General features: G+C 34.5%; 1 protein-coding gene across 9 annotated transcripts in view; it reads left to right on the top strand.

Moving 5' to 3' along the window:
• Positions 1–21,954, top strand: part of PTPRK (protein tyrosine phosphatase, receptor type, K) — a 494,475-nt gene that overhangs the window by 248,725 nt on the left and 223,796 nt on the right. For all 9 annotated transcript variants that reach the window (XM_004673838.2, XM_012722555.1, XM_012722542.1 and 6 more), the window contains exons 4-5: positions 16,526–16,607; positions 18,510–18,625. In XM_004673838.2, the coding sequence (XP_004673895.1) occupies positions 16,526–16,607; positions 18,510–18,625 (198 nt within the window). The remainder of the gene's footprint in view (positions 1–16,525; positions 16,608–18,509; positions 18,626–21,954) is intronic.

Raw genomic sequence — 21,954 nt, 5'->3', positions numbered from 1 at the left:
GGCTAATTTTGTTTCAGATTTTAGAGAGGAACTAGACTATCAAGTATTAAACTATAAAAGCAGTATTTTCTAAGTGTCTTTAGAGAAACTCATTATGGCTTTATACTTTTTGTAATATCTCCTGAAATATTTGAAATTGAGTGACAGCAAGTTTTAATAATGGAATTGAACTGACAGTGATGTTTGTTTTAAAGATTAGTGCTTAAAGCTTTTAAATTTTTTATTACTGGTTACTTACAAAATAAAATACTTTGAGAAATGGACATTTTATAAGTGTCACCAAGAGAAATGTTTCACTGCTCCAGCTGAAATTAGAGAAGCAGTAAGCTATTGCTCTCTGAATGGATGACAATACTTCCTTCTTAACTGCAGACCACTTGATATGCTAGTTATAGGGATGGCAAATACAAGGCCACTCGCTTCATCTCCTAGGTCACCCCTATTGTTAATATTACAGTCTTTATTTCCTTAGACAGCTCCTGTAGTCTCCTTAATATTATGTCTGCTGCTGCTTCTTGCTCTCCCACAAACCACTTTTCCTCATGTCTTTACAGAGTGCTTCTTTCCTTCATAATTCACATTATGTCACTGCTTTTCTATAGGCCTGTTTTCCACTACATTCAGAATAAAGTTAATCTCTAAAAGAATGAAATTTTAAAAATATCTTTGAGGAAGTCATATAATAGAATACATAGTTCAGGTAAAAAAAATCTAATCTCTATGCCTAGAACATATTTTCTAAAATACACAAGTAACACATTGATAATTACTTATAAACATTCAAATATGGAAGTTCATAAATTAGAAAGAAACTTTTCCTACAGATTATTCCACACCTTCCATATGTTTTTATACTATAAGACCATTTTCAACAAAATTGCTTGTATTTTTTACATCTGAGTGTGTGTGTGTGTATCTGATTTTAGATTGTGGTTTTAGAGTAAGTTAATTTGTAGACTGAAGACATGAACTGTAAGAAATCTTATCCATTTACTTCAAAATGTCTTAAATACAATTGTTTTGTTTTTTTTTTCTTTTCTTTTTCATTATGTAAAACATCTGGGAAGTGGTGCTAATACTTGGCTTTCCATCATCTCTCCCTGCAAGCATCTGTCTCTCAACAATTCTTTAGCTTTTCTTTTTATCCCCAATAATATGTTCTTCTCAGAGCAATCTAACCTTTCAAAAACATGTCAGGTGTTAGTGATTCTACCCCAATTCCTTCTGCTGTTTCTCAATATGTGCAGAAAAAACACAAGTTCTTTATCATGGATACAAGTCCTTTTAAATTCCCCATCAAGTGGTCTGCTGTTTTCTGTCTTCTTCAAGTTTCACATTACTAGAATGTTCCAAGATTGTCCCTATTTGAAAGCATATGTGCTGCTATTCCTACTGCCTGCAGGTATTCTTTTTATCTTCATGCAGGTCTCTTTGTCAGTGATTTTCCTGGTCACCTTATCTCTACCCATCTCTACTTGTTGCTGCAGCTCCTCTTCCAGTCCCTTTGTCACCTCATCATGTGTTTGCTTACTGTCTTTCGTCCATGCTAGAATGTTTTACATGAAGGCACTGACTTTTTCTATGTTGTATGTCTTGAGCATAGTAGGTGTTCAATGAATAAACATATTTTCCCTGCATCCAAAGGCTGAGTATTCCTATGTAAGCTTTTGTAAATGAAAATGTCATAAAATGCGAAGCAGTTACTACTCATTTATGTGGAAAATCTTTTGAACTCCCCCAAAATTACCCACTAAGGCATACCAAGTAATAAATAAAGCCTAAGACAACTCTTCTTACTGTAAGAGCATGAATGTCATGATTAATACACAGCTTGTATAAAGTAGTTCGCAGAGAAGAAGCTTAGCAATGCTGTTCTCGGCTCTTGGGATTTATACTGTCTCTGTTAGGGCTGATGCAAAACAGTTGCTGAGCACTATTTTTGTTTTTTACTTTTGTCATAAAAGGGTAATTCCTCTGGAATTCTTTCAGTTAACGAGAACAGATAATAATACAGATTTCTCATAAAAAGAAAGTGGCATAGGATCTCCTTGCCAAACGGTGCTATGAGGCTTTCACCAGCCACAGCAGCAGGATCCCTGGCTGTCCAGGAAGGTGACCCACATGGCACAGCAGACTTTTCTGTCTTCCCGATGCTCCCCTCAGCAGTGTATTTCAGTTTTTCTGCCTGTTCTACTCCCACTCTGTCTTGGGGAATCCTCTGACCCCCACATCTCTGGCCTACACTCCAGTTCCTATATGCATAAATAAGCAAATCTTTGGGGGTGGGGGAATTAAGTGGCATAATGAAAACGTTTGAAAAATAGGAGACACCATATAATGAATATATGTGTATGGTTTGCTAAAAGGATAAAGTGACAAATAATGTTTATTCCAGTTTTGTGTCCCTTTTTAGCTTTCCCTCCATTCCATTATAATTCTTCAAACAATTATCTTTGGTTTTAGCATGGGCACTTCAGAAAGAGGGAATGAAAATATAAAAACATAGTTAATCTATTAGCTAATTAAGCTGTGCATGATTAATTCCAGTATTGAGTGTGCAAAATATTTTGATCTTTTTAACATAAATGGAGGTTTTAATTATACCTTATTTGATTTAATAATGTGTAGAGATCTTACTATACACATTATAGGAATTTCACATAACTTCTCTACTTTTTACAGAATACTTAAACAAATAATTATAGACATAGCTAAACTAGTATTTTTTTTAAAAGATTTATTTATTCATACAGTACAGGCCAGACATGCGGAGGGTGAGAGGATTCACCAGATACAGTGGGGAAGAGAACAGGCAGATCGCCGAAGTACACTGCTGAGGGGAGCAGCGGGTGGGTCAGGAGAGGTCTGCCGCGCCATGTGGATCTTCTCCGGGGCAGGTGGGAATCGAACTCATGGGGAAGTGGCTTAAGCTTCTTAGTGCTGTGCTTTAACCCTCTGTGCCACCAGGGAGGGCCCTAAACTAGTATTATTTTTAAAATGAATAAAGTTTTAGTTTAAGGCAAAAGAAAATGATTTTATTCCCAGTAGCAGCCCTCCCTATTTATCTGCTCAAAATATCATATTTAAATAATTCTCAGACTCTAATTTATTCTGAATAAAATATATTATGAACAGTTTTATTTTCTGCCAACGTTTGATACAGGTTTATGACCTGTCAAGTTCAGATATGTCTGTAAGTCCGAGAATACTATGACTTCAGAAAGCTGGAACTTTGTAAATTAGATTAGTTCAGAAAATTGTTGTATTTTGTGTGGGTGTGACATATTCTAGAGAAATGAGTTTTCACCTGCTCTGTTTATGAAAACTGAGTTTAACTTAATGTGAAAATAATAAAATATTTGCATTTTATTATGTTGATTTCACTTATTGTTTAAAATCTTGTAATGTGACAGTGTTTTCAGTCACATTAAATAGGGTCTGACTTTTGTTCTTTATGTACTCTTGGTTAGCAAAATACTGGATTTAAAAGAAAATCTGCATACACTCAAATATTCATCAGACATACCCTTTTGCTTTCCACAAGTGCATATGTAAATATCAGGGTAAAGTCTTCTCACATCATAGCACATAGTGGGTATGCAATAAATATTCATTGAAAGAATGAATAATATCAAACCATATTGAGTTATAATAATATTGTATGTTTAGGTTAGTCTGATGAGATTCCAGTTTTCAATTTGGGTGTTGCTACTTCAGTGTCCTTTTCTTTCTGTAAATCAATCACATCATCTCTTTTGTAAAACCTTTCAAAGGCCCTTTAGGATAAAGGGCAGACTCCTGCTTCTGTCATAAAAATCACTGCAAGATAAGGTCATTGTCTCATCCGTGCTCTTATGCCTCTTTTCTGTTCTTCTCAACCATCTCCTATAAGTTTCATGAATGGTTTGCACCAATAAGTAAAACTATTTCCTATTGCTATACTTTTGTGAATTGATCACATTTGATAGGCAATACCATTTGTCTTTGTTTGCCTTTTTTAAGAAAAGTTTACACTGGAATCATTTCCATTTTTAAATCATTATCCTTTTTCCTCAGGGTGTGGAAAATAGTTTGTCACCCTTGTTCTATGTTAGCGTTTTACGGAAGTCACAGACCTTCATCTCCTAGAACTTGTGGTTCTTTTATCCATCCTTGTATCTCTAGTAGCTGGGATGTTTAGTGTTGTGCTCATAAGTGGTTGGCAAATGAGTGATGTTTCTTTTGACTAGATAATCACTAAGAGATCACTTTCTCTGAAGATTTTGCTCTTCCCCCAGGTAGAATGATTTTTTCTTCCTCTAAACTCTGTTATCCCACTTTAATTGTTTTATCACAAATAGCTGTGCTATAGTTATATACTATTACAGTCATCTCTTCTGCCACACTGTGACTCTTGAGGACAGGGATTGAAGATTAAGAACTTCTCTATTTCTAGTGTCTATCAAGTATTAGGTCTTCTATAAACATATATATTTTGGTGAGTCAATGTAGGACCAGTTATCTGAGCTTTTCCAAATTAGTGTTTTTTGTAGGCTTATGTTTATATTTAGCTGGATCCCATGAAAAAGAAAATCTATGAATTCAACTATGATTTTTTTTCCATGCAAAGAAAGATATATAAAAGCATCAGTACTTAGAAACAATTCTATCACTACTAACTATAAGGCTAAGATGATGACTTCTAGTTTAGTTTCTTTAATCTCTGAACTAAAGTAAATCAGCTTCAATGTGTGTTTCTCAGATTGTAGCCTGCATCTAAATTGTTTGGAGGTTCTGTGAATCACTAATGGTCCCCTTTCTCCCTGGAAAGCTGGGAGAGGATAAATTGCTTGCATTTCTAGCAAGCTTCTAGAAGTGCTAAAGCTGTTGTTTCCAAAACCACAATTTGCGAATCTATGGTCTAGTTCTCTAAAGTATTTTGTACCCATCAATAGCTATAGATTTATTGATATATTACTAACAATATGTAGATGTAGTCCAAATTTTAAGTAGGTTAGTATCTCCTGACATCCTTGAAACGGCCATGGATCTTCATATTCTTTTTCAAAATTCACTTGAGGAACTTTTCCAGGTCATCTAAATAACATTGGATTCCCTCCCCTCCCCTCCACTCCCCACTCCTCCCCTCCCTTCCCTTTCCCTTTCCTTTCTCTTCCCCTCCCTTCCATTTTTTTATTTATTTATGCATACAAGAGCTGGGGTGTAGGTCAGAGGTGTGGGGGTATAGGAATAGGAGGATTCACCAGAGACAGAATGGGGAGCATAACAGAATGGGGAGCATTTCAGTATACTGAAATATACTGCTGAGGGGAGCAGCAGGCAATATGATGGCAGTACAGAGTTTTCTTTTTACACATAGTCTTAAAAGAACAATTATTGATATGTGTGCATTTGTGATACGAGAACTCAAGTTAAATCTCTGGTTCAACTTCACCTTGACATAGACCTATCTGGTTGCGATACCTTTCATGTCTCTCAAACTGCTGGTACACTTAAAGCTTGCTTTTCTCTATATGTGCATGCTATCAATAGAATTCATATGTTAAGAGATACTTACTGTAATGGGACATACATATTACACTAGTAATTTTAATTTTCTTAATTGAGCTCCATGATTACAGATTAAAGTTCTTAAGAGTCGTTTAAGTTTGCCAAGGAGCAGACTTTCTGTGTTAGTGTTAAAAATATTTTTTTCTCCGAATATAGTTGTGAAAGTGAAATGATCTCTTCCTGCTATGTGTAAGATTGGACTGTTGGTGCTAAAATTTAAAAGGTTCTGCTTGTGGATTGTAGGAAGACAAATGGCACATCTCTGGAAGCAAGGAAAAATAGTACTGTAATTCAGTATCATGTTGATAGAAATAGCAACCTTAACCAGTCATCTTTTATTTTTGGCTCAGACTACTAACTATAAAATATAACCCAGATGGTGGAACTATGATAGTAAAGATATAGAAATGACATTTTGTTGATGAATGTTCTGCTACCCTTTGCTTCTCCACATTCAGTTTTATATCAAATCTTTTATGGTTTAAGTTGTTAGCTTATGTATCCTACAGGGGTGAAAAATGTATTAATGTCTCAGTGGACTACGGTGGAGGACTAAGGACATCTTGGTTGTGTGTGTGGGCTGGTAATGTACCTCTGAAGAGGTTAGATCCTGTACCTGAACCATAAATAGCGTTGTAAACCAGTGTTACCACCATAAAAAATAATAATGCCCCCAAAACGTCTTTTTTAGGTCTTGGATTATTTCAGTTAACTTTTGTTAACCTCTAACTTGTAATTGACTTTTGGATTTCTATTTTTTTGGGGGGGCTAAATTCTCCTCTAGCATAAATGAGGTTGTGCTTTGAACGGCAGGTCCTGTTCCTTCTGAATATAGTTCTAAATTCATTTAAAACATAGTATATCTGTCTGTGACTCTTGGAATTGGAAATGGTTACTGCTAAAGAGCCCAGGGAATAGGCACATTGCAATGTAGTTTTTAGTCTTAGCTAATAGCTTCACCACTCTGGTCCTTGACTTGAAAAGAAAAACTAACCATGTAAGGGGAGTTTAGTGACATGAACATGGTATTGTACCAAAAGTTTTGTGCTAGACATTAGGAATGGGGCAGTGTATGGTGTTGTTTGTTGCAGTTCTACACGAATTGGGCTTTCTTATAATCTGGCTTTAGTAACAATAGAAACTGCCCCTTTCCTCCTTATTTATCACTTACCTGCATTGTAATCACTTACTGTGACCAACTGTCTGTTAGAAGGAAAAGGAAGAGTTAACCCGTAAAAGTGCATATTTTTGCAGAGGCTCTGTAAGATCAACACAAGGTATTGGGTTGATGTCTGTGACTCCGTTGAAGCTCAACTTGATGGTGGAAGTGTGTGTGTGAGTATTCATGTGTATTTGTGTGTGTGTATGTGTTTATTATCTGTAGGACTTACTGGAAAAACTTTTGAGAAAAACTTTTTAAAAAAAGTATATACCTTTTTTTTTCCTACCTAAGAGTGTCTTAATGATATGGAGGACACACAAATGCTATTTTTTTTCTTGGTTCAGCTTCCAAATTTATTTGTTGTTAGAGATGAAAAGTTGCATTATGGAGTCACATTTTTGATACATATTAATCTGCATCACCATCTATTAAAAAAAGACTACAGTTTTTCCAAGTGTGAGATTTCAGTAATGGAAACTAATTTGAATAATTAATGGATTATTATTATAAACTTAAACATTTTAGCATAAAGTCTAAACATGATTATTGTTAGTTCCTTAATTCATATCTTCTAGATAATTTTGGTGATTACATTAGGGATAGCCAACTCCCTGGGCTAATTTGAAGCATAGGAAGTTACTGTTCTTGCATATTCATTTCAATGTGGTGACTTTTAAAATTGCCTTCTTCAGGCTTTTCTTTTATACAGTCTTTGGTGTAAAATCCCCTAGGTTTTATTTTCCCAGTTTGATCTATGATTCTTCATTTTATTCTTTCTCAGACATTGGCATGTGCTTTGACTGATAGTCTGTTGTTTATCTGGCAAATATTCTGTCACCTGAAAGGAGAGCTAGTCGGATAGATGCTACTTGGTTTTTTTCCTTGCAGGTGAAGTCTCATTATCACACACAATTGTCTTCCATGTTAGATAATATCACAGCCTTTCTCATTTCTTAGGCATCTGGTAATCCTAGCCCCAAGATATTTCTGTAACATTGATATTTACTCTAAAATACGTGGCTACATTATACATAGAATTTGCATTCTATTATCAGCCTGAATCATCATTATATTATTATAATTGTGTCTCTATGGATAGGTGGCTAGAACTCCATGTGTGTGTTGTCGCACACTTGTGCTTGTGTATATTTTAATGAATGTATAAACTCACACTAGCAGGTCTTGTGTCTATACAAAAACCATAAATGCAATTCAGAAGCAGAAATGTTGTTTTTGCAATCTCTAGAACCCTTATTGTTTTCTGCAGACCGTAAAGTCCTAGATTCCTGACAAGTCTTAGGTCTTCACTTGTCCCTCTAAGATTAGTACTTCTAAGAAACTGGCCATGTTTGTTTATTAATTATTCAGGTACCACAGACCTATAACACTGTATGAGATTCAGAGTTATCGATGATTACCTCCAAAGACGCAGATAACCACACCACACCCTCTACCAAGGTTCCCACAGTCCTCTAACATTATCTGTTGTGCCCTCTCCCCAATTTGTTTACCCTCCCTGACCTGTGTCTTCAGTTCTACAGTCAAATTTCTAGGGTTTGAAGCAGGCCATATTTAATCCCAGGATATCCTAAAATAACTGAGTTGGAATGCTTACACCCTTACTACCCATGGGCATGCCAAGGATAGTTAAATGGTTTTATTTTGTACATTAAAAAAATAAATTTAGTTTTAGTGAAGCACCATTTTATTGCATTCTTGTTACTTTTTTGACAGGACTAATCACTGTAGTTACCACATCTCCCAAGAACCCTAGTCCATCACCACATCCATTGTGACCTTCTACCCCCAATCTCCTCCTTTGCCCCTCCCCTCCTGGGCTCCTCACATCTATAGTCAACTCTGAAAGTATTTCGGATGAAAATTGATTTGGGCTTGATGGTATGTCTTCACTGCCTTTCATATTTAGTTGGCTTATAGTTAGAATCAACTGATTATTCTTATAGGCAGTTTCAAGCCAAAGAATATATCGGTATTTCATTTGGTTCCATATTTAATCTAGGTGGCTTTTTGCTATTGCAGATATTTATCTCCTTCAAGAACTACATTGAAAAGTAAGCAACCAATAGCAAGGGCTGTTAAGAGTGCAGTAATTTCAGAGATCCCCAAAACCTTTACCAAAGGCAAAAATGTTTTTGTACATTAGGTTGTTAGGAATCAACTGTTACATGAGTACGTTGGCAACCAACCTAGCAGGCAGGGCTCTGATGGAAACAAGCTCCTTATTGCAACACTTTTAGTGAGTATTTCTTGAGAAAGTCTATTGAGAAAGAATATTTCTTGAGATTAACAGAGCCTGTAAGAGGAACTGCAACAGTCGCAGTGACTGCTGCCAGTTATACATCGGACTCTGGTATCAGCCACCAGTTATGTGTATATTAATCTTCATGGATAATAGGGATAGAATTTTCACATTTGAAAATTAGAGTCTAGATTTTGAAACTTCCATATAGACATTCTCCTGCGACCTCTTAAGGGGAAGCCTATTCCTTACAGCATTATTTAACTATTCAGGGAAGTAATTATGTTTTCCTGTTTTCTAAATGAGCTTGGGAAAATTATCTGGAATGTCCTCAAGGGAGATTGTCTTTTTATTATGCCAACAAAATTTTATGTGTTAGGTAAAGTGAACTTATCTCATACTTCTCCTTGAGGCAAAACTATTAACTAGAGTACAGTGATATTACATAGTGTTTTTGGTAACATACGAGAACACTTTCGAGCTCCAAATTTTTATAATATTCTTGTGATTTACTGATGTGTGAGGAAAATGTCAAGTCACTCTTTATGTCTAAGTAGAGGATATAAGACTCAAAAACTGATTTGTACAATTAGTTTGGGAATTATAATTGTGCTTTTATTTTGTTAATCTCTGCAAACAGTCTCTAAAAGAGCACATACTAATTTCCATGCAACTCTGGGTCATATCAGTAGATAGGAAAATCACCATCCCTTTGAATTTCTTTCTTTCCCACCTGTCAACATCCTTTGTTGTTGTCATCCACTGGACTCCAAGTCATTTTCTCCTGTTTGGTTTAGTACTGGCATCAGGTAGATTTCTGCTCTCCCCTCCTAAGGCTCACTATTAGCATTATGACTAATGTGTTTGCTGGAATTAACTGTTAGTTCCTTCATCTCACTACCTCCAAAAATCATCCTCCCTACTTTGTCTCTCCAAGAATTATCTGCTTTATTTTAACCTGCTGCTCTGTTTAGACAGATCTTATAAAATCTCAGAAGTAGCTCAACTTTACATGTAAGTATCTTGATTTCTAACTACAGCATAAACTCATCTCCTTCTATTTCTTTTTTCTTTTACTGAGCTTGTAGCTTGTTTGTCAGCCTCATGGGGAGCTCTAGTTCATTAAACCATCTGTCTTCCTCCAGTTTATCATATAAAAATTTGAGTTAATCATGATCTATTTTGTTCCATTTGCCATTTCCATAAACTCTATTCTCTCTTTTTTCCTACTTTTTTTTTTCTTGCTTAAATCCAAGTAATTGCTATAAACTTGCCATACTATATATGGTAGATTGGGTTCACTGGAAATTCATGGTCACCAACTTCAAACGACACTGAGATACTTCAGAATACACTACTAAACTTTTTTTTCAATTTCCCTTCTCCTATCCATTCTATTTTTTTTTTTTATTATTTTCAAATTCAAGCCACTTCTTTCTACTTCTCTATCTTTACTATCTTCATAGCTGAAAAAATCAAGGCCTTATAATCAAATTCTAGTACCTATGAAACCTACAAACTTACTGATACTGATATTCATCTTCTCCTTCTTTTCTCATGTTTTGAGTATTGAGGAAAATGGTGAGATATAGGTACAAAAGCTTAAGCTTCCAGTTATATGTTGTATAAAGTAATGCTTTAAACTGTATTACATAGTGTTTGATGAGCATTTGGTCCTGAAATCTTTTCTACTTCAAATATTATTTTAGTACCTTTAGTGATATCGTGTACCTCAACTTCTCTTTTATATCTGTACACATTTTTCTAGCCCAGTTTCAGCTGTGCTTTGGTAGCCTCACCTTTCTCTCAGTCCTGTCACAGTAGAACATATGCCCAAAAGTGGGGAGATAGTCTATAATATAGATTTGTAAAACTACAGTGCTTACAGTTGGTGAAGAGAGAGATAGAGGTAGAGAGAGGAAGGAAAGAGGTAAATGTTATTTAACGACGGTTTAAAGTAAGTGAACCATCATTAAATGTTTTATAAAAAAATTGCATGTTTTATAAGTTATATTTTAATTATCTTATACTATATGCTTTAAAATAGGAAAGATTTTAAATACAACCTAAGTTTGTATGTATTCACATGCACACATGTGCGCTCACACACACACACTCCCACATTGCTACAGTAATCTTTGAGGACACAAATGTGAACATATAATGTGTTTTGATTTAGTACATTTTTTTTTTGAAGGTGAATGTCTAATTTATTTTGAACTTTAGAGTAGAAAAATTTAATATTTAAATTTCAAACCACACAAACATAAATATAAAGCAGGTATTGGAAAATTAAATGCCAATTCTGTCTCTCAATTGAAAGTAAGAGGTCAAGATTTTGAAGAGAGAGAGTACAATGGAATGGGATCAAAGTTTATTTTAGCTCACTTGCCCTTTTTTGGGTAATTGTCTTTCCTTGCTTGTGGCTATGCTCTTTAATAGAGACCATTCACCTTGTCCTGGCAGCTGCACTGAATGCTTGATCCTTCCTAAGAGTTATTTTTTTTTTGTTTTATTTTTATAATATAATAGTTTATTTTTACATCATTTTGTACTTTTTTTTTAATCTCAATTGTAACCCCCTTGGGTTTCCCATCACCAAGTCACCCGTGTGCCATCACCATAGTCCCATGCACTTCACTCCCCCACCCCTGTTTTGATCCCATTCTCCACTTCACCTCCACAAAATGTCTCTAGTATATGGCTGTTCATTATTCTTATTATTTTCTCGCCTGATAGTTAATTTTTATAGAAGAAAGTTTAAAAGTTTAAAGTTTAAAATTACCTATGTTAAAAAAATAATGTAATTATCTTCATGTTAAGTTTTACATGAGTTGAATTTACAGGTAAACAGTGGAAATGTTATGTACATATACATATTCATACACATACATAACATACATACATACACACATACATACATACACACACACACACATACACACATACATACATACATGATTTTGGAGTCTACCTCTTAACCCTATATGGTATATTGAAACAAAATTAAAGAAAATTTATTCAAGTTCTTCTAACAGTATCTTATATTACAAGGCACACAGCATTTAATTATTTCACACAATATTTAATTATTTTATATGTACCATTAATCTCAGCAACAAACCTGTGATATAGCTGAAGCTAGTTCCTAGTGTTGCCCATCTGAGGTTAGGGAAATAGTTAATTGCTTGCACTTCACTTGACAGCAGCTAGATCCCAGGCTTGCAGAGCTAGTATTTCCATTTCTGGAAGGTATTTCTTCTGTATTAGTTGAGTTTGCTAAAGGGTAAAGTTGTCTTTGTTCTTTAGGATTTGCCTTTTTCTCCCTTTATTTCAACTTTGCTGCACTTAGTTGATAATCCAAGAATGTTGCTAGAGTAGCAAAAAATTTGATTAGAGTCATCACCTTCACTATTTCAGGTAATGGAGTAGAGTGTAAAAGCATGAGAAGCCAAGCTCCTTCATTCGGTTCCAGGCTGGCTTCCTGGATGCATTAAAGTTGACATCTGGTGTGGCTTCCATTGCTTTCTTCTTGGAGCCCTAAGTTGATTACTTGACACCAAGTATTAGATCTGACCTGAGCATTAGCCCAAACAAGCATTGCATAATTAAGCTACTGAGATTTGTTTCCCCTCACTGGACAGAAGAGCCTTACAAGGTGAGGGCTTTGTTGAAGTGATAAAACTGATTAGATCCTTAGCAGTAACGGAATCTGATCTTAAAAATTTCCTCTAGCTCTTGTTAATGAGGCAAAGACAACACTTATCAGGGAGAATGAGTTCACTAAAATGGGAAACTTTTTTTTTTTTAATTTTAAATAAAGAACTGAATCTTTAGCTCTTTTAAAACCAGGGCCTGAATTTATTGCCCAGAATAAAGCTCAATTTAAATGAACAAATAAAAAGCTTTTTCTCAGTGTGTAGTAATTATGTTAAACTTACCAACAATATAAAAAAAAAAAGAAAAAAGAAAAAAGGTGACTATTAAACAATTGGAGAAAATAAAGCTGAGATAAATGTGGAGCTGAAAATAATTAAATGAACACTAGCTTCAACAAAACTGAAATAAATTCACAATGGTTTGTTACACAGGCGTGTGGTATATTCATAAGAATGAACTGTTTATCAAAAAATGGCTTCTTGATTGTCCTTTTCATGACTCCCCTTTCCTTGAACCATCAATCAAGCAAATTTTGTTTATTTTGCTGTGATACACTTAGACAAAACTCACATAGTAACATTGTTGATGATGTTCTGTTTTGGCTTATGTTACTTATACATAGTGTATTATTTAATATTCACACAACTTGACAATGAGAGTTGTATTGTCTACATATTGTAAAGCTGGGACCTGATAAACATTTATGTGATTTGCTTAAGAATTTGTAAATTGAAGAGTTAGAAGTCAAATATAATTTCTCTCTGCCCCTTTCAAAAATGTGGCCTGAATTTGTTTCAGTTAATTATATTTTGAAGTCCTGAAGCTCTCCTCTGTGTCTTCCTAAGTCTTTGTTTCAGTAGTTAGAAAGTAACATGGCAAATGTATGTTCATATGGAATTCATTTTACAGAATGTGAATTGTATACACACACACTTATTTCTGTGTTGATATTTTTGACATCTGTTTGATTATTTTTGACATCTTCTATAACACAGACTCCATATTTTTTTGGTTTCAGTTTGTTCCAGTGAAATTATCAGTGATAACGAGCAACTGAAGTGGAGAGTAACATGGGAGGTTTTATAATGGGAGTGGAAGGAGGGCAGGTGGACCATGTACCCTGTTTACTGATTGTCACTGGCTTTAAAATGGATGTGGACGTATGTTCTGAGAATGGGAAGGTTTTAATGCAGATGGCACATCTGTATAATTGATGTAATATCTAATTAGTGAGCTATGAAAATAGAATTTAAAATTTACACTTTATATAAATTTAATGTTTATTTCATGAAAATTCTCTCACTGTTTATCTTGAAAAGCAGAATAGCAAATTTGATGGAGGAAAGCAGGTTCTCTAACGTCTACTTCTGACTTCATTAAAACTTGTTAAGTATTTGAATTTGGTTGCATCACTTAAATGCTATTTAAATTGAATATGAAAATAATATCTGCCTTCTATAACTGTAGTGAGGATTACATGTATGTGTGTGTAGAAAACAAAGGGAACATGATTATGCATGCTAGGACATGGTTAACATAACTCATTGTTATATGTAGTGAGTACTCAGAGCATGTTAATTATTATCATTAGTTCAGTCTAGCTCAGTCATTCTCCACCATAGTAAAATTGTCTGTGAACAGAGATCCCTCATGGTTAATTCCAACTCAATTTTCTTTGTTTCTCTTGAACTCTTTTACATTGCGTGTTATTTGCGATAGCCTCTCTCGCTCTCATTTAATATAGACTCCTAAATTTTCAATTTCCATTTTCATATGATTGTAGCATGTACTAATGTTTTCTCCATCATGTTTCCTAAGCTTGTGGGGAGCTATCCCAGACTTGGTATAATATATCCCCATGGAAAGGAAATTATGGCTATATCAGTTGATCTTGCTGGTGATAGTTTGTCCTCCTAAAACTTGATTCATCTTAATTCCATCAGATATGTAAATATCTGATGCTTTATGATTATGGTTATTGTAAATTGCCTGGCCTTTTTATCTGTGGGAGTATTGACTTGCTAGAAACCTCCTGATACTTCTCTTCCTTCTTTCACCTTTATGTATCAATCAAATTTTGTTGACTTTCTAGAAGACAGACCTTACAATATTTTTACCTTCCATATCAGTGTTTTTTCTTTCATTTTTATCTTCCTAAATCATCTCTCCCAGCTATTATGTTAATTTCTAAATCTGTAGCTTTCTTACTTCCACACTTAAATTTTCAAAATGATGGTTTTATTTTAGACCCATCTCTTCTGTTAGAGATAAATCTGTCAAGTTATTTGCTAAGCATTATACCTGTATATATCTTGTGCAGATCAATTTGAAATGCCTCAAATATGTTTTAATTATCTTCTCCCTCATATTTGTGCCTTCACTATTTCAGTAATCCTCACTGAGGATCCTGTTATCATCATTTACCAGGGGCCTAAACCATGAATAAGAGTTGTTCTTTATCTCATCATATCTAATGAGCTTATTTCCACAGCCTTTAATTCTTAATCTACCATTATATTTAATTTCTCATCTTTTCACAGTATATTATAATATTGCCAGATAGTCTTGTGTTCAATCTAATCTTCCTTAAGACTATCAGCACCTTAGAGCTAAATGTTTCTAACAGACCAATGTGTTTATACTGTATTCCTGCTTTAAATACCTACTTTCATTATGTTTACTAACATGTTTTGCAGAATATTCCAAAAATAGTCTTTTGTGTTGCCATGAGTAAAGGAGTTTATAGTCAAATAAAATGCTGCAGAATCTGTTTTTCTTGGAAAAATCCTAGCACACATCACCAAAAGAAGAGGATCTATCAAATTCTGTTAATGACAATAGCTACAAAATTCTATAACGAGCTTATGCTCAAAGTCAGGAACTTGTTTTGTGCTCATTTAATATTAGTTAATGGGTAACTATTCACATGATAGCCTCCTGATCCACTTTCTTGATAATTAATGTTTTCACAACTTAACTCCATAATTGAATCTTTTCCTTTTTATATTTTTATAGCAGTATGTATGGATGACATTCATTTAGTCCCCTAAATCTGAAGCTTAATTATGTTCCAATGTGTTGTTTCTGGAATAGTACTAATCTACCTAAAGATCTTCATCTTCGAAAACTGGGCTGCTTATAAAGAGTCAAATTGTGTCTTTGTGGTTAGCATATATGACCTTGCACGTTGTAGGTACTTGGTGTATGCATAATAAATATCAAATAGGGAGAAAATTCATAAAGAAAGTGAAAGGATATGTGATTTTCGGCATGTGCCTATCTGTTCATTCTACCCACTTGTTTTTCATTCAGGAAATCCAACAACTCTTTAATAATAGTTCCTTAAGGACATGAATGAGGACTTCTTGACCTTCATAATTTAATTCCTCTGCAAAGAACTCTCTTTTGTTTACCTTGTAAGATTAAGGATATCACTGCTCATTACAGCAAACAATTTTAATTCTTCTTAAAAAAAAGATTTATTTATGTATACAGAGCTGAAGTTTAATTAATTTTTTTTAAGTTTTATTTGTTTATGCATACAGGCCAGAGGTGCAGGGATGGTCAGTGGATTCACGAGAGACAGAGTAGGGAGTAGAACAGGCAGATGTACTGAAATACACTTCTGAGGGCAACAGCAGTTGAGACAGAAGAAGTCTTCTGCGCCATTTGGGTCACCTCTCAGGGGGCAGGGATCGAACTCTTACTGAAGTGCTGTGGCTCTCTTGCAGTGTTGGCCCTAACCCATTGTGCCACTAGGGAGGGCCCACAGTTTTAATTCATATAGGACAAATTATATTGAATTTTTGGAGCATTTCACAGCTGTTTTCCTTCCACAGTGAACATTTTTTAAGAAACCATTGTTGTAAATGTTTTCTATTTATTCCTGGCAGGTAATATTTGAGGCTGAAGTCTCAGGAGGGAGAAGTGGTTATATTGCCATTGATGACATCCAAGTGCTGAGTTATCCTTGTGGTAGGTTGTGATTAAGAATTGTGTTTTTCTATATCCTTTCAATGCTTGTCTTACATTGGCAGTGATTGTTGATTGTTTATCATTCCCTCATTGCTGTCTGTTTTGTACTTGTTTTCTTAGCCTTTTTGTTAAGTTTAAAAGAACACTGATATATTTCTAGAGCTTTTTAAGCAACTATATTTTTGGCTAGCAACCACTTGTGCACATATTAGAGAATCCTTTGAAATTATTTAATTACTGAGGAAAAAATACAAATGCAAGTTAGGTAAGATGTGCCCCCTTTTTTAGTACTATAAATTGTGTAAGAAAACAATGAATAATAATCTATCAGTGTTCAATGGGAGGGAAATAAAAAGAAGCCTCACTAACTTATATGAGTAGCTAAGTTGAAAGTTGTAGAGCAAGGGAAAGAATTAATTAGTTCACCTTACTTTTAAGTTAGGACTAGTTTTTATATGTCATAAAGATAATCTGGCTAATCTAAATTTAACAACAAAATAATAGAAATGAAGTAAGTAATTTACTATACTGATACATAGTTTTGTTATAACCTTAGGTAAGCTGTCTTAGTTCTTCAGATGATGTGACTAGATTTGTATTTATATCCCAACTCCTTTAAAGAAAATTGATGTATACATTGAATAAAACCAGACCATAAAATAACTGCCTGTTCAGATTTCACTTATATCTCCCAATGGTAACTTTATATAGGGTCCATTAATTCTGGATGATCTGTCTGTTGATCATCCTCTTAGACATTCTCTGATATTATAGCAGCATGTACGGCGGCCACACTGCCTGTGGTCAATGCTTTTGATCCTGCTCGCAGGTTGTTAAATCCTAGTGTGCATCAGAATCACCTGCTGAATATGACATATCACAGTTTGCTTTGGCCCTTTCCCTAATTCTGATTCTACATGTGTGGAGCAAGGACTGAGTGTTTGTATTTCTAAGATTTTCCATGCTGCTGTAGTTGTTGCTGGCGATGGTCTAGAGTTCACTGTTTGATAACCACTGATTTATTCTTGGTCTAGTTTGATCACTCCTTTTTCTGAAATTACCAAGAAGGCAGTAGGCAAGGGTCAATTGACTTATTCCATGTGGTATACTCTAAGAGAACAAGAAGATTACCTCACTCAAAATTCAAGTTGGTTTACTAATTTTTTGTAGCCCATTAGTATAAGTGAGCAGTTTTTCCATTTACTGTGTGTGTTCTCTTTGTAAATGAGATCTATTAAGGAAACCTGCCATGAGTAAACAGAATTTAAAAATGACTTGAGCACAACAGCAGTCTCATTGTGATAATGGTTCTCCATGAGCTTTCTGTGATTCACTGAAGCTTAGTTTGTCCTGTTTGCATTTCCTTTCAGTTGAAAACATGAATAAAACTTCAGATTTTTAAGGTAATTGTAAACTTGTTTGATAGTCAAATATCTCATGCATATTTTGACTGCAATCACACTTTTTATTGGCATCAACATTACCTTGGAGTAACTTCTTTATAAAGAATAGGAATAAATTATAAAGGCATAGGAAGGAGCTTTAACAACAATTGATGTGATATTCTATTTGAAAGAAATATTCCCTGTTCTTTGAAGACTGTTAAGATAAAAAAGCAAAAATGATTATCTAACTATTTAGAGTGTTGCTTAATAGCTCAATGACGTTTATACTTGGGTATTTTATACTGTGGTTATGGGACAGTGACTAATAAAGGTATGAGATAAAGAGAACTACTAGAGTGAATGGGAATGCTACCTTTCATCAAAACCCAACTTTTGTTCTATTTGGTGTTAGTCTTAGGTAAAAGTTAAAGCGTTCACAACATTATTCTATTGGGGAAAAAGTAACCTGGCATGTTTTTTTCACGCGGAAAAAATAGCTTTTTTTCTACCTTCACAGATAAATCTCCTCATTTTCTCCGCCTGGGAGACGTAGAGGTCAACGCAGGGCAGAATGCTACATTTCAGTGTATTGCTACAGGGAGAGATGCTGTGCATAACAAGTTATGGCTGCAGGTGAGGCCAAGTTCACACAATTACCCGGATTTAAAAAAATAAAGTACTGTTTGTAGTCTCAATCTCTGTCTCTCAATTTCTTTCTTTCCTTCTGACATGTCTTTTTATTTAACTGTCTACAGATTAATTTAAATATTTCTGCCTCTGGAAAATCAATAAAAATAAAATAGTACATATAGTTAAAATACTTGAGATAGTTTCTAAATGAAATCTAATAATTCTACAGTTATACAAACTATAAAAACAGTTTTTCTGGATTCATTAAAACAAGGAAAAAGCTGAACATTTTCCTCTTCTAATGTTATGAATTATCCACTTAATAAGAACATAGGACTTAAGTAGGAATTGTCATATTTTTATTTAGAAGGTCTTTTTTTTTAATAGAATTTTTGCATGTAAGTGATATCACAGACTTGAAGTAAAGACCCTGTACCTTGAACATAGTAAATCCTTAGTCAATATGTACTCAATGAATTGCAATGTAGCATATTTTTGGAAAATGTAAATGGTGCTTATAAAGAGCTTTTATATAACTGTGAAGATAATCAGTAGACTAAGGAAGGGGGTCATGTCTTCAGGAAATATTTGTCAGCCCTGAGGCAGGGATGTAGGGTGGGAGATGCTAATAGTAACTCCAGATCCATGAGGCTGGCTGGATCTATTAAAGCTGGTTGTTGGATTAAATGTTTGAAACTAGATATAAACATAATAGTCTCTGAGCACCTTAGTTATTATTTTTTGTACTATAAGCATGAAACCAAAGAAAGATATTTATTTAGAATTTTAAATTTCTGAGACCAAAAAGAAAATCATTTTAAGATTACTTTAGTTTCTTGAACATAGATATCAAGAATTATTGCATTATATCTTTAGAGAGTAAAATTAGTGTTGACTATAATCATTAATTTGCAGGTGGATGGGGTGATGATAATAAATGTTTTTCAAATTCGTTTTATTGCTTGTATTGTACCAGATGCTATAAATAGTGTATTTCTTCTAATTCCCTCAACCCTGTTAAATGTTATAACAGATGCAGTTCATATAAAACTAACTCATCAGTTTCATAAGTTATTTGAGTTGTATCTGAAAGGCTACAGTCTTGCTAAGTCTTAAGGAAATTAATCTTTTTTTCTGGGATTATGCTAACTTCCACTATAGATCTCAAGATACAACATAGTGCTTCCTGCATAATATATTGCATAACGTATAGCTTGTTTAATTAGCTAAACATCAAGTGGGAATCCATTTTCTTTCTCTTTTTTTTTTTGCCAATATAAATAATTTTGAATTGTGTCTAGACATTTAAAAAATTATTTTCCTGTTATTTTTCATTTAGGTGGTTAAACATGAGTAGGCATTTGACTTTAGTTGTGATCCACAAAGCCTTACCTCAGAGGACAAGAGACTGTCATTCTCTACCAGTTTCACATCCCAGGACTTAATATAACATTGATATAAAAAGGGTTTTGTGTACTCAGACACCAGCTGCCTTTTGGCAACAAAGGCTTTCTGGCCTTGCTGGTCTGAGTGGGTCGCAGTCAAATAGTACTCTTTTTTTTTGTTGTTTCCTACTTTGTAGATTAGCTCACTTTGTTTTAGTTCCTTAAAAAAATTTTCTTTTGCTATTTTTCAAATAAAGATGAAAAATAAAATGTGAGACTTCTGCTTTTTTTCTCCCTCTTCCATTTACATTTGTGAAGCTGAATTTCTGTGTCTATCTGCTGTTTTGCATTGATGCTATTCCTCAGCACTTAACTATTCATCTTAATAAAAATACCCTTTCTCTTATTATTAATACTAGATTTCTTTAATCACTTTACTTAGTTTAGGAGTTTTTTCAAATTAAATTAAGAAGTTTTCTTTTCTTCATAGTTGTTATCTTGTAACCATAAGAAGTGTGGTGAATCAGAGAGTAGAAAGAGACTTAAAACATCTTTAACTGTTATTGAAAGTAGTAGAGACATCGTAAGACAGGAATAATCTAGGTTCCACAATGAATTATAAGCCAAACCATACAAATAGATGTCAGGTCATTTTATTTAGTGTTGAACAAATTACTAGTGATCAGGAGGCCCACTTCTTAATTCTAACCTTAATTCCAATTCTTTAAACTGACTAACCTAGTTAATTATGTAGCTTAGAGAATTCATTGAAATGTTCTATAAAATGGATCTATAAAAGGAAATGTTGGACAAAAACTAAAATCCCTTTCAGTTATAAGATGTTAAGTGAGGTCTTTATACTGTTTCTGATCACTTGAAGCATGGCCTTTATTGCCTCTGTTGTTTGATGAGGAAATGTAAAAATGTTGTTATTGGCTTTATATGGGAAAAAATGGTACCATAAATTAAGTGCCATTGTGAGAAGTGTTTAAAATCCCTGTTACAGTACTGACAATGAATATAGTTGCATAGGAACATAAGTGGCAATAGCCTATAAAAATACCCACATATTTGCCTGTTCTTATTCATTTGAAGTGCTCGGATTAGGTTAAAGGGGAGTTTTTAGTCATTGGCATAAGGTAAAAAGTGTGTTCTGTGTGTTCTGTTATCAGAACATGCTACATGTTTCCAGGATGTGAAAAGTTGAAGTATGGGGACTGGGCTGTCTAACTTATAAATTAGTGTACTTTCTATGAAGGTCCAGTATAAGTGGACACCTACATGGCAAATCAAATCAAACCCATTGCTGGAACATCTGTCAGACCATATGGTTTGGCTTCAGGTTCTGTGTAGAAACGAAAATGCTAATGACTCCATCCATCATTACAGAGCTTGGCAGGCACTCATCATGGCATTGGGCATAGAAATTCAACAGTGGGGTTATTGAAAGTAGGCAGTTGTGTTGGTAGATTTGGTGGCACCATTTGTTTTGGTGGATTGAAATGAGGCCTTTTAATATGTGGCTGGTAATCCTATATAGATTGCCATCAAATCTGTGGCAATTGGGCCAATCTGTCAGTAATCCCTGCAAGTGCTGGCCCTTTGCCTCCTCACTGGGGCTGCCAGAACAGGAAAGTCAGCCATCACTTTGCCCTTGGTGAGGCTCATCACTGCTAATATTCTGTGATGCCCTTTGGTTCTAAGCCAAAGGAGACGTCATTCCTTTATGGAGCAGTAGGTAATTTAAACAATGGATTGAGGGTAATAATTGGAGAGTAAAATTAGTAAAACGAGATGCAAATTGTTCTAAAATACAACCAGAAAGAGGCTGCTCTCTTGCCATACGAACTGTTGTCAGTTGAGGGCCATGAAAATGGTTGACCTGGAACTTCTGGTCGCAGTGTTTTACCTATGTAGGTGAATGGCAGAACCATGTTCCTGTACTAC

This window comes from Condylura cristata, unplaced genomic scaffold (assembly GCF_000260355.1).
Source record: "Condylura cristata isolate star-nosed mole 26May11 unplaced genomic scaffold, ConCri1.0 scaffold00001, whole genome shotgun sequence".
Lineage (NCBI taxonomy): Eukaryota > Metazoa > Chordata > Mammalia > Eulipotyphla > Talpidae > Condylura > Condylura cristata.
The sequence above is the reverse complement of the archived record's forward strand: the minus strand, read 5'-3'. Positions and strand labels throughout refer to the sequence as shown.